This window comes from Neolamprologus multifasciatus, chromosome 1 (genome assembly GCF_963576455.1).
Source record: "Neolamprologus multifasciatus chromosome 1, fNeoMul1.2, whole genome shotgun sequence".
NCBI classification, from domain to species: Eukaryota; Metazoa; Chordata; class Actinopteri; order Cichliformes; family Cichlidae; genus Neolamprologus; species Neolamprologus multifasciatus.
Window position 1 is genome coordinate 5,027,526 of NC_140439.1, and position 13,860 is coordinate 5,041,385.

General features: G+C 39.4%; 1 protein-coding gene across 1 annotated transcript in view; it reads left to right on the forward strand.

The window, feature by feature from the left end:
* The window catches only part of tmc3 (transmembrane channel like 3), a 44,344-nt gene extending 30,854 nt beyond the window's left edge, over window positions 1-13,490 (forward strand). Inside the window, exons 17-22 of the mRNA XM_085165707.1 lie at window positions 1,639-1,749; window positions 2,789-2,914; window positions 3,055-3,133; window positions 7,278-7,320; window positions 9,407-9,680; window positions 12,234-13,490. Coding sequence (XP_085021833.1) covers window positions 1,639-1,749; window positions 2,789-2,914; window positions 3,055-3,133; window positions 7,278-7,320; window positions 9,407-9,680; window positions 12,234-13,236 — 1,636 coding nt within the window. The 3' untranslated portion in view covers window positions 13,237-13,490. The remainder of the gene's footprint in view (window positions 1-1,638; window positions 1,750-2,788; window positions 2,915-3,054; window positions 3,134-7,277; window positions 7,321-9,406; window positions 9,681-12,233) is intronic.
* Window positions 13,491-13,860: the final 370 nt, after the last annotated feature.

Here is a 13,860-nt window from a genome sequence, read left to right on the forward strand (position 1 = left end):
TTAACCTACTCAACGTAAATTACACACGAACAACATTAAGCTACTCACGCAGAGAAGAACGGCTGCTGCTGCATCATCATCCTCATCATTTCTGCTACACTGGCAGGGCTAGGGGCCAGGACTCTCGTCTTCGGGTTTTTGGGGTTGTTGCTAACTCCGGGTCCGATAACAGGCACCACACCCGCAGTAGATGTGCTCGGTGTGAGGTCTCGCAGCAAGCTATCAAATACGGCGCATTTCTCGGCTTTTAAAAAAAACGCTATGCGTCGCCAGGTGTTTCATCAGATTTGAGGTGTTACCTCCTTTGACAGTATCACAGTATCAGCTAAAGCACTTGTTGCAGCTGCTGAGTTTGCATCTTTTGCTGTGAAGTACAGCCAGACTTTGACCGCTTCACCTTGGGCATTTTTAATCTGTAGCTCTGCTCTAAAAGAACGTACGCACCTGGACCCGCCTACTATCCTCGGAAACGTAAAATGATTGGCTAGAATCTAAAGTGTATCACAGCTCAGGAAAAAAAAAGCACCGGTATCCGGTGCCATACCCATCCCTACATAAGACACATGTGCATATTGATAGCATCGACAGTTCACTGTGCAAATGAAAATACAGTGGTGTGAAAAAGTTTTTGTCCACTTCTTGATTTCATATATTTTGTATCTGTCACATTTAAATTTTTCAGATCATCAAACAAATTTAAATATTAGACAAAGATAACACAAGTAAACACAAAATGCAGCTTCTGAATGAAGGTGTTTATTATTAAGGGGGAACAAATCCAAACATACATGACCTCGCTGTCTACCAAAAGTTCCTGCAGGAGAATATCTGGCCGTCTCTTTTTGACCGCCAGCTGAAGCACACTTGAGTTCTGCAGGTGGACAATGATCTGAAATACACCAGCAAGTCCACGTCTGAATGACTATAAAAAAGAAGACTTTAGAGAGGCCAGTCAAAGTCAAGACATGAGAAAATTTAGACAGTCTCACTTGCTAGTTAGATTTAAGCAGCACAGACTATTTGGTGTGTTTTAAGAAAGGATCTTGTCATGAGTAAACACTGCCTGAGTATTATTTGGACTTAGCAGCCACTCATGATTCACCACTCGTTCAAGATTTGTCAGAATATTTGTTTCTATGATCTTTATTGCTCGAAAAGGGAACAGTGCTTATCCTGTTACTCGTTGCACAAAGGAACAGATTCTAGCTCTGTTGATGGGTTGGGACCTTTTACAGCCCTGTCAGCTCTCCTGTAATAACACCCACTGCTACCTAGCTGATCAGATTAAGATCCCAGAAGTTCAAGTGACTTGATGCTATACATTGATGAAAAATCTTCCTTAGTTTATTTATTTATTGAGCAGTGTATTTTGGCAAGTAGAATAGTCACAACACTTAATCTAGTTACTTTGATGTTACAGATTTGTGGTCAGATACACAGAAAAAACAAAGAAAAAAATGTTTACCTTTTGAAGATGACAAACTGAGCATATTTTGCAGATATACTCTGGGATACTTCTGCTAAGTTGATTCACATGAATTGTAATTTTCTACTGAACTGCTCAGGAGCATGAAGGAAAGACAGTAATGTAAGAATGAATCATATCAACACATCCATGTTCTCACGTTGCTTTTTTAGGTCAAACAACTTCTACCTGGCTATGCTGCTTTTCATGCTGTTTTTGTGTATGCTGCCCACCATCTTTGCTATAGTGAGATACAGACCATCACAACACTGCGGACCTTTCAGGTAAGGAATTAAAATTTATCTTCCATCCATCGAGACCTTCGAGGTCACCTTAACAATTCATTGGTGAGAAACTGACAAAAGACTTTATGGAAACTATGACTCTTGGAATTTTGGTGTCAACATATACAGTAGAACACACAGTATAAAGATTTTGAATATCGTGTCACGTTTCACCTCTGACCTCTCCCAAAGGTCAATAAATTGACCTAAAGGTCAAAGTGATAATGCAGGCAAAATACAATACTATTTACCTAAAGTAAATACTGCTCAGGGAAGCAAGTTTCTTGTTTTTAATGAACAGATTCCCTTTTTTATTTACTGTGCTGAGAATGTAAGACTAATGAGGGATATATGCATATTTTAGAGAATTCCCAGTTTTGGTGTCTTCCATCCTCAGCCTGCACAATACATATTTATATGTGTTTTGAAATGGGACATATTTTAATTTATGAGCGTAGCATCATAGTTTGGAAAAGATCTTTCTTTGCATAGTTTACAAAGTCAAATCCTGTTTCCAAAAAAGCTGGTAGGGTATTTAAATAAAATCAGAATGTAGTAATTCTCATACCATTTAAAGACTATATTTAAATACTTCAGAAAGAACATATTAAATAACTAAAATTGAAAAATATTATTCAATTCATATGAAATGTTGATTAAACTCCGTTGCCAGATACACATTAAAACAGTAGGAAACATCTAATTTCCTTCTGTGTTGCGTCTCCTTGTTGGAACGAGTTGCTGCAGTTTGCTATATTATTGAAATGGATGCAGAATGTTCTGGACTGTCTTGCTGAAATAAGCAAAGCCTTCCCTGAAGTTGTCAACTGGATGGCAATATATGTTGTCATGCAGCTGTATATATTTTATTCAGCAGTATTTTTGCTTTCATCGATGTGGAAGTTAGCAGTGATATACTATATACCCTAACTACTGGTTTTTGAAATGTGGTGCATGAACAGCTCTTTTGTTTTTCCTCTTCTTGTGTGGTTGTGTTTCAGTGTTCAGACAAAGAAAAATGCTTAAATTTGTGTTTCAGTGGTCAAGAGAAGATTTACGACATCATCTCTGAGACAGTGGCCACTGACTTCCCGGTGTGGTTCAGTAAAGTAATAAGTTATATCACCAGTCCTGTCGTCGTACTGCCAGCACTGCTGCTGCTGTTGTGAGGCTGCACACGACACATATTGCATATATCTGTCACGTGCGCTCTCTCACTCACACATATACACATACACTCACAATATGCAAATACGCAAACATCTGTATCCCACATGACTTGTGAATTGTTCAACTGTGTTTCAGCATGCTGATATACTATCTGCAGTCTATCGCCAGATCCCTCAAATTCACCAACAACCAGCTAAGGATGCAGCTCCAGACTGTAAGTTGAATCACTTTCAGCAGTTTTTTTCGCATAAAAATAAGAGAGAAAGGCATTTACAGATGAGGACAAACTTATTAGCTTTTATTAAGTTTTTGTCCAAAATTTCCCAAGTGCTATTTAACAGAGCAAATAATTTTCCAGATAGCATTTTAAACATATAGTATCTTTCCTGGGACTGGGTCCTTCTGGACATAGACATCTGATGTTGTGCCTGGGATCTGCTGGAAGCTACTATCTGCTGGATTGTCTCTCAAGTACCTTTTGCAGACCCTAACTTGGGTCCTGTTGTCTGTAGTAGATTCTTCCTGTGGATCTACCACCATCATCCCTCTGTGCTGTCCTTTAAGCCAGCTTTTCCCAGCAACTGTGGGATTTGTTCATGTCAGCCACTTCCTCCGCCTTTCAAAGGTACATCCCTTGCACAGGCTTGGTGATCTATAATGGTTCCTGGTCCTGTTTTGCATCACTGTCTGTCTTGATGGGCCTGATCTATTTGCATATGTTCTATGCTATATCCTGGATGGTGACTTTGATAGTCACTAATCCTCACTCCCTCTTTTTACTGCTCATAGAGCCTCAAGGTCCTGGACTTCATGTGGATTGGATGGACATTATAAGGAATGTTTGTATCTTCACATTAGCGGCATCCGCCTCCTCTTTTAGCTAGCTGTTTATTCAGATAACTGGTAGGGAATCTGCTGATGGCATGGATCCTATTCTTACTGTTTAGCTGCCTTCTCAGCACCTATCTTACCTTCTGGAGGTATTTGGCTGTGCCTGACCTTTTTGCATCTTTATCATGGTTCCCACTGGCCTGTGGGATACCCAGGCACTTGTAGCTATCCTGCATATCTGCTATTCTCCTTTCTGGCTTAATAGTCTGCATCACCTTTCCTCTGTTTTCAACCAAACTTATCCAGTTCGAATAAAATCACGATGTCCTCACAGTAGATGCTGAAGTGGATCTCCTGGTGTACATCATAATTTCTTTGTACAGGAGATGGATAATGGTCACTCCAGACCTAAATATATATTCCTATCCAATCTTACTGATAAACTGCTTTAGAGGGTTGAGGCCTATCCAGAAGTGGACATCACCTTGGTATGCCCACACTTGATGGTAGGGGTGCAGCGATACTCGTATCGATATTGAACCGTTCGATACAGTGCTTTCGGTTCGGTACGCATATGTATCGAACAATACAACATTTTTAATTTATTTGATCAACTTTCCTTCTGACGATGCTGTCTTGAGTAGAGATGGCACAATACCACTTTTTTGTGTCCGATACCGATACCGATATCATAAATTTGGATATCTGCCGATACCGATATGAATCCGATATAGTGTGTTTTTTAATCAACAAAAATGTTTTTTTAATATCTTGCTGCTTTTTGTATAAGTTCATACTCAAATTAAAAAACAACAACAACACTAAAGCTATTCTGTTATACCTGTATGTTTAAAAAAACAAAACAAAACACACTGCACCCAAACTATTTCATAGATCAGCAACACTGATCAATCTAATAAAGTTAAACCTGCACCATTCATCCTATTCTGGTATTTTAAAGAGCACTTAGCAGAAATATTAAGCAACCTAACTAATAGGGTTGCAAACTCCCAGCAAAAGAAAATAGGGAACCACCCTCTTCCTCATGATGCTTAATCAATGTAATCAACTTTAATTTGATGCAGGGTGAAAAAAATTCACAGAAATAAATTATTTTTCAAGAATAATTAAATAGATTCAACATCTTTCTTCAACAGAATTGCAGAATTCACAGATGGTATTTTCCCAAAGGAAAAAGTACTACAGCTTACTAGGGTATATTAGACTTAACAGTTATTATCTACAGTAATGGACTTCTATACATTTTACATCAGATTAAAACTTTGGGTGTAAGATTCAGATAATTATTAAATAATTAAAAGCTAGATATTTTAAATGAGAATAAGAAAGAAAAGTATGTCTTTGTGCCCCCTTTTCCCTGTTCATGCCCTATCGGCCCCCCTGGCTAAACTTTGCTAGATCCGCCCCTGCACAGTTACCAGCCGTCAGCTGCGTAGAAAAAGATCCTGGTGTAGAAAGTAATATTAAATAAATTCTAACAACAGCTTATCAAGCTTAATAGTGCTGCTGTTGTTCAGCCGCTGGTTTCCTCTTTCTGGTGCAAAGTGGGCCAAAAACAAAGAAGAGAGACGGACTCGCGACAGAAAAGCCGATCAGCTGATCATTGATCAGTTTCACGATTGAAGTAGCAGAGGGAGGAAGAGAGAAGAGGCAGTTGCTCTATATATCGGTTGTTAAGCTTAACGCGGGAATGCTTTACAAACATTCGGAGATGAACTTACACACTTGCTTTACTTCTCTCTGAGATAACTTCCTCGGAGATAAAATGTTTGCTAGCAGGCTACAAATACACACAGCCGCTCTATCACGTGACCACACTGCTCCGACGTGCTACGGTTATGAGCCGAGTTACGCCATGTCGCAAGTTTTTTGAGGTGCTTTTTTGATATTTAATGGATCGGATTACATTTTTTATTTCTCTCCGATATCCAATCCAGTAATTTAGGTCAGTATCGGACCGATACCGATACGTAATATCGGATCGGTCCATCTCTAGTCTTGAGCGCTCAGTGGATCTGCGCTCGACAGTGCAGCCTAGGCGGAGTAGTCGAACGCAGATTCACTGAGGCAGGGCAAGCTAGCGAGACAGAAGCTAAGCTCTCCTTGCAACATGGCAAATTGAACCTCCCCCACCCTCATTCAGATCTGGCGTTTGGAACTATTTTGGTCTTCATGTGACGTATGACCCTGAAGGTAAGCGCGTCATGGACTAAAGTAAAACAGTATGTTGGATGTGCCAGCAATGCTCAATTACATGGGTGGGAACTAGTGCGTTAGCGCGTTTGCGCAGTTAGCTCGTTAACATGTTGGCCGTCCAGCCCCACGCACGGGGCGATCTGCGGTAGCTTGTTAACGGAGATTTGCCGTGTTGTGGCGTTAACGTCATTTCAGATTAACGCTGACAGCACTAGTGGGAACACAACGAATATGACTGCACATTTACTTCGACATCATCCTAGTGCAAAGACAAGTGGAAGCAGACAAAAACAACAAGCACGCATGCTACAAACTTTACCCGAGTCATTTAGACAGCCGTTAGCACATGATTCTCCTTATGGGGACCTGATATGTTTAATATGCTGCTGAGAATATAGCCCAGAAGAAGCGTATAGTAGAGCTTTTATTTTGGAAAGAGCCATTTCTCTGTAATAAACTCTCTTTTCCAAAGATGAGTGATTCCTCCATCAGATAGATTTAATTTTTTATTACTTTGTTGTTTCAGCAACATTAAATTTAAAAACTGTACTTTTGAGTTAAAATATATATTTATAATTGTAATAAATGACAAATTAAAAAGGCATGAACATTTTTTTTTGTATTGAAAAAATATTGAACCGTGACACCAAAGTATCGAACCGAACCGTGAATTTTGTGTATCGTTGCACCCCTATTTGATGGTGACCTCTGTGATTGTCTTTGACTTTGTCTTCCAAAGTCCCATTAAGTACACTGTTAGCCTTTTAAAGTGCCAAGCACCCTAGTATCCATAATTAAGTATCCTCTTAATTGCCCCTTGCGGATAAATAAAGTCTTTCTGATTCTGATTCTGATGTGTGGAGCATTCAGGCTTTTTTGGTGTCAATTCAGGCAGTAAACATATCATTGGTGAGATATTTGACTACAAGATAAACAGCCACAAGGAGCAGTACCCTCAGTTGGGAAGGAACAAAGATATTGTGAAGGACCGTCAACCTCCCAGGTCTCTGTTAGAGGGCCTTAGCCAGAAGGATGAAGACCACACACAGGGGGAGTGGAAATGTTTATCATTTTTAATTTTGTAAACATAAATACTGTCTGTACGCATTTGTGTTTTGTATTTACTCAGGTTGTCAGTATTACAATTTGTTTGACCTAAAACATTTAAGTCTCACCCATATGCAAAAGAAGGGAGGGAGCAAATACTTTGTCATGTCACTGCGTATATATAGTGGAGCCTTAAACTGGCCATTACATAATGATAGTGTAATGGTGTGCGTCTGAATCAGTGTTTTTTCAAACCTTCTCAGGAGCGCACTGAAGACAAGAAGAAAGTCTTCCAGTTGGCTGCAGGTATCTCTCGTCTCCTATGTTCGCCTCCTTACTGATGACCTTTTTTTGTATGATTGTTACCCTTAAATGTTTCAGATCATAAAACAAATAAAAATATTAAAAATAAAACACAAGTAAACACAAAATACAGTTTCTAAAGGTGTTTATTTTTAAGGGGAAAAAAGCCAATGTGTGAAAAAGTGATTACCCCCTAAACCTAATAACGAGTTGGGCCAATCTCAGCAGCAACACAACTGCAATCACATGTTTGCCATAACTGACAATGAGTCTTTTACAGCACTGTGGGGGAATTTTGGCCCCCTCATCTTTGCATAATCGTTGTAATTCAGACACTTTGGAGAGTTTTCGAGCATGAACCGTCTTTTTAAGGTCATGCCACAGCATCTCAGTCATGTTCAGGTCAGCACTTTATCTAAGCCTGTCCAAAGTCTTCATTTTGTTTTTTTCTAAGCCAGGGGTGTCCAACTCCAGACCTCAGGGACCCGTGTCCTGCAGGTTTAGATCTCACCCTGGGTCAACACACCTGAATCAAAGGATTAGTTCATTACCTCTGGAGAACTTAAAGGCTGTATCCCAATTCAGGGTCTGCAGCCTTAAAGTACGCAGCCTTAACGGTCCACAAGGGCCGCGTACTCAAAGACCGCTGAGGCCGGAAGTGCGAGGCTTGTGAAATGGGCGGTCTAGCCTCCGTCACGCTGCCCAGGTTGCCTAGCAACCATGACACTAACAGCTGGAAACGTTTCATACAGCTTTGTTTGACAGAAATGAAGGAGAAAAATGTTTTGTTCATTTGTTCATTTGTTTCTACATGAGCTTTGATTAGTTGAGTATCTGAGGCTGAGACCACGGGACTGTGAAACATGATTGTTGGGCTTCATTTCTGTACTGAACAGTCATTTAAGATTAGCTCGTAAATAACAATTGGCTAATGTTGTTCATGAGACTAAAGTCATCTCACTTTGGTAATGTAAATATAATATGGCCAATATTAAAGTTATAATTTCAATCATTATTAGTTATTACAGCAGTGAATGACTCTGTTTCAAACACTGAGCTTCAGTAAAGATTCAAGCTGCATTTATTTATATTATTTATACTTCCTGTCACCTTAAATCTTCACTCAAAGACAGGTTTCGTTGACACTGTATATATAACTGTGTTATATATATGAGAGACAAATTGTTCTTTTAATATGTTGGCATTACTAAATTTGTCTCAGTGCTGACTTTAAATATCCATAAAATCATCACATTCTCTGTAAGATTAATGTCAGCTATTGAACGGCGTATATTTTAAAGTAAAGGCTTTAAAACCAAGTTAGTACAAACATCGCTAATGTCACCACTGCGCTATGCATTCTGGGATATGTTGGGCCATGAAGTCTACACCGCCACATCCTTAAAATTCAGTGAAATGAAGGACACATTTGAGGGCCGCATTTCGAGCAGCCTTCGAATTGGGACAGCCTTCGTCGCGTCGCTGTGACGTAATCGGCCTTAAAGGCTGCAGACCCTGAATTGGGATACAGCCGAAGACATGTTGAGGAGGTAATTTAGTCATTCAAATTAGCTGCGTTGGATCAAGGACACATCCAAAACCTGCAGGACACCGGCCCTTGAGGTCTGGAGTTGGACACCGCTGTTCTACGCCATTCAGAGGTGGACTTGCTGCTGGACTTTTCAAAACTTCATTTTCCTGCTGCAGGAGTGCAGTTCAGGTTGAGGTCACAATCAGATGGTTGGACATTGTCCTTCAGGATGTTTTGGTAGACAGCAGAAATCATGGTTCCATTTATCACAGCAAGTATTACAAGTCCTGAGGCAGCAATAAAGGCCCAGCTGACTGCTGGCCCAACCCATTATTAGGTTAAGGGCTTCACACAGGGCCATACAGGTATGGATTTTTTTTACCCTTAATAATAAACACCTTCATTTAGAAACTGCATTTTGTGTTTACTTGTGTTATCTTTGTCTAATTTTTAAATTTGTGTGATGATTTGAAACATTTTAGTGTGACAAACATACAAAAAAAGGGGAAATCAGGAAGGGCAGACACTGTTTCACACCACTGTATCGCTCTTCTACAGCGAGACTACAGATTCCAGAGGCTGCTGCAGACAAAAAGTCAGATCACGAGGAAAGCAACATCGCCAGCCAAGAGTCCTCTAACCACACCCCATCTCCCTGTCAGAATAGCAGCACCACAAACTTTGAATCCCCTGTTCACCGTGGGAATTGCATCCGCACCATCACGAAATCAGTATCTAGAGGAGACCTGAACAGAGGAGGTGTGGCCGGATCTATCAGAAGTCCAGCAGTAACCGTACTGCCCAAACATTGGCTGGAGCACATTCCTAACAGGTCTCACACACTGACATGTTGCTTTAACCAGTCAGGTTTACACAACTTTAGGGGACCTCTTAAAGGCTGAATATAGTGAAACTGTATTATAAATTTCCTGTATCATATATTCACTGTGAAATTATACCCAGGAGCGATGCCTCAGTCTAGTTTGCCAATGGAAGAACTCAGACTTGGTCAAACCTGGTAAAACATATACAGCCTATTGAGAAAGTTTCTTTTTAATGTCCACTTTAAAATATTGGTAGCGAAAAAAACGTAAATTAAAAATGATCAAGCAATTCAAATAGCTTCTTTTTATACATATTTAAAAGATTAACTGTTATTTCTAACCTATGACATTTCAGAAGTAAACTTCTCTCATGCTGCCCATTATGTAAATCTGTAATCTGTATAGATTTCACTATAATCTAAAAAAATAGGTCTATAATTTTTCATGGAAAGACATAAAACATTAAGTCGTGACTCTGGCATCCTGCTAGTATGTGTCTCTGCCTCTTCCACATCCCCTAAAATCATCTTTTAAACATGTATATGCTGTCGTCGCCCTGAGTCTCTTAGTTTCACCAGCTAGACAGCGAGATAACGATGCTGCAATAACCAGACTTATTTTCCTTTTTGCGCTGATTTATTGAAGAATGGCCTCTGACCATTGCCTTCTCTTTGACCATCGTAAAACTGAAAGTACAAAATACTGTATTAGCTAACTAACATTGTAAACTAGCTTGTTACACTCTTACTGCAAGCTAACAAGATAAAACTTTCAAATGTACAAATTATCAAACCCTTTTTACACAAAACAAAAGACAATAATTATTTTATCGACACTCATACTTACAGACATATCTTGTCCAAGGCAACAACATTTTAAGGTCCGTATCAGCTTAGAACGATAACATTACGGTATCACTTTCCGCCATCTTTGATTTCTTCTTCACGTTCTCATTTTTCCCTTCCCAAAGTAACCGAACCCATATTACAAAGCAGCCACTAGAGGGAGCTCTAGTGCCTCTGTAGACCATAGTAGTGAATTTCAAATTATTTTAAAGTTTTTAACTGTATTTTAAATATGAGGGCCAAAGACAGGAGGCTATCACTGGGCCGATAAAACAAAATACAAATATTAGAAAGAACTCCAAAAATTTAGGGGTGGTCAAATCAACACTTTGGTACATTCAAATAAGAATGAAGGCACTCACAACACCAAGAAACTTGAAAGGCCACAGGAAGACAATGAAAGTGAACAATGACAAAATGATTCCCATGATTTAGAAAAACAAAAGCATAACATCTAGCTAAGTCAAGAACACTCTCAAGGCAAGAGACACCTAAATTAAAGAGGGTTTACAATAGGGGTGGGGGGAAAATGGATACTGTGTAGTATGGTGATATTTTGTTTCTAATAATGTATCAATACAGGGACAGCAGAAATCGATATTTTGTTACAAAAAAGGTTTTTGTGCTCTGACTTCAGAGCATGTTGATCCTTTTTCTGAGCAAGAATCCTGACATTCCTTCACTGTCCAAATGTGTTTAACTTGTTTTTGGCAGCAATAAACATGACAGTTTACTTATTTTAATTTAAGACGTGTTTTATTTTAATTAAGTTTAAAACTTTTTTATTTAATGTAAAATTATATTTTGTTTTAATTTACTTTCAAATTCTTCAGTTGCTGAAGGGGCTGCATAGTTTTCATAAACTGCATAGTTCAGAATAGCTATAATTGTACCAGATGGTTGATTCAGTTAAGTTGGACTAGACTGTAATACAAACCGTTCAGTTTGTCAACAATAAAACTGAAATGAGAGAAAGACTGAGTGTGAGACTTTGATATTAGATAAAATGAATATTGATAAAGTTTACCTTTATGTACAGAATCTGAATATCGCAAAATATTTTTTAAAAATTGCAATAATATCGTTAAGTATTGTGATAATATCGTATCGTGAGTTGTATGGTGATTCCCACCTCTAGTTTACAACAAGGTGCAAGCCACTGGTTACACAAGAACAAGAGGGCCAGATTAGACTTCTCCAGAAAACATCTAACAGAGTGTACATATTTCTGAAATAAATATGTTTGACAGATGAACAAGATTAACTAGTACCAAAACGACGAGAAGAGAAACGTGTGGCAGAGAAAAGGAACAGCTCGTGATCCAAAACATGCTACATTATCTGTCAAACATGGTAGAGACAAAGTTTGTATTGTGGCAAAGGGAACCGAGTTATACTACGCAGATTCAACGCAATGCTGCCAAACTGATCGGTCCATGGGTTCCAGACTTTAGTCAATCATTGACTACAAACGGCTGTCAATCAAGTGCCTCTTGATTTTAATATAACAAGGATTAAACATAATTTGTAGCTAAATAATCCTTAATCAGCATTTTATCAGGGGGCAGAGATATGTAAAGACGGTATCATTTTCCCCTGTTCGACAACACTAGTGTTCTGTGGAGAGCACTGACATTTGTAATCCATGGAAAACAACGAAATGTAATCTGCTGTAACACAAAAGCTGATTGTTATTGTTGTCCTTTTTCATTATAGGCCTCCACCTTTTCTTGGTGGTCCTAGTGGTACCTGCAGATCCAAGTCCTACCATCACATGGTGTACAATTCTCCACCTCACTGTTCTGACAGCATTCACTCTGACCCTTTGTGCAGGAAGACTGTACATTCTGTTCATCCAGTTGAAGCTGCCGGGATCATTACTGCACAGAGTTATAGAGGACGCCGTGGTCACACCACCCGCTATGTGATTGTCAATGAGCATGAACCCAGGAAAAAGTTGCTGCGCTCAGCCACACGGGTCCCACGCCATTATTTCATGGAGGAACCCACAGAGATCATGGAACTGTACCCACGTAATGTCAGACGCTACACACCACGCAACGCTCACAGTAAACCACGTCCTCACCAGTCCCACGCATCACAGCAACATCCAAGTGAAGAGGATGAGGAGGAAGACCAAGGGAAAGGCAGGAGAAAGATGTCACTAGGGAAAACTCATCGGCCCCGCTCACCGTCTAACCTCCAACAGCCAGCACATTTCTACATTGGTGACCGTCTAGAAACCTACATAACTATATCTAAAGAAAACCACACAGCTCAAGGAAGATATGGGGCTCAAGACGTAGATGAAGAGGAGAATGGAGTGGGAGAAATAGCCTGTGGAGATGAAGAGTCACACTCTGAGTCACAGGCTAATGTGAGAGTAGTTGACCCTCTTCTTCTGCAAACCAGATGTCACATTCATTCCCCGAGAAGACAGTATCTGCCTCAAACTCGGGCCAGGCATGTTGAGCCTCATGTGAAGTCCAAGTCAAAGCAAAAGCTGGAGAATGTGCAGACTGAGTCCGACTCAGCTTCCCTGGCCTCTAGCAGTGACCAGCAGAATAGCAGCAATGACCAGTATATTCAGGTTATCCACAACAAGGAGCGCTATTTGAAGTCTGGAGCCAGGCAAGGACAAATGGCCAAAAAGAAATCCAAAACCAGCTTTGATCTAAAAATCACTGAATCAAATGATCTGGTCTGCTCCAATGTTTGAAATGTTGGTTTCTGTTAAATAATATATGTAGCATTAGGCATTAACTGACACTCTGCACTGAAAGCACACAAAAATGTCATTTCCTTTCTGTGTTTGTGTGATTCCATATCCTTTTGATGCTGTTAAATAATTGCACTATTGTGGAAGTGCAAAGAACAATAGAAGAATGTGTCTACTTGTGTAACATCAGCAATAAAAACATAAACAACTTAAATAATTACATTTGGTTGCCTTTTATTATAGATAGATAGATAGATAGATAGATAGATAGATAGATAGATAGATAGATAGATAGATAGATAGATAGATAGATAGATAAAATTGTATCCGAGCTGACTAAAAATACCCAGCTTAATTTGCTGTAATCACGGAAGAGGGTGTTCACGGGTGTGTGTGAAGCTGGAGACATTTCTATGAGGACTGAGGGACTTCAAAATAAGATAGATGTGAGCTTGCTCTCCCTAAATCAAAAGTATATCACTTTATTAAAAGCCACTGGTCTTTTAATCATGGGAATACTGGAATCAAGTTTTCAAAAAGTTCGCTGAAATCTATTTGTTAACGTTTAATGAATGAATGAAAAGTAATTAAATAAGGTTTAAAGGTGTTTTGTTTTGAAAGCTC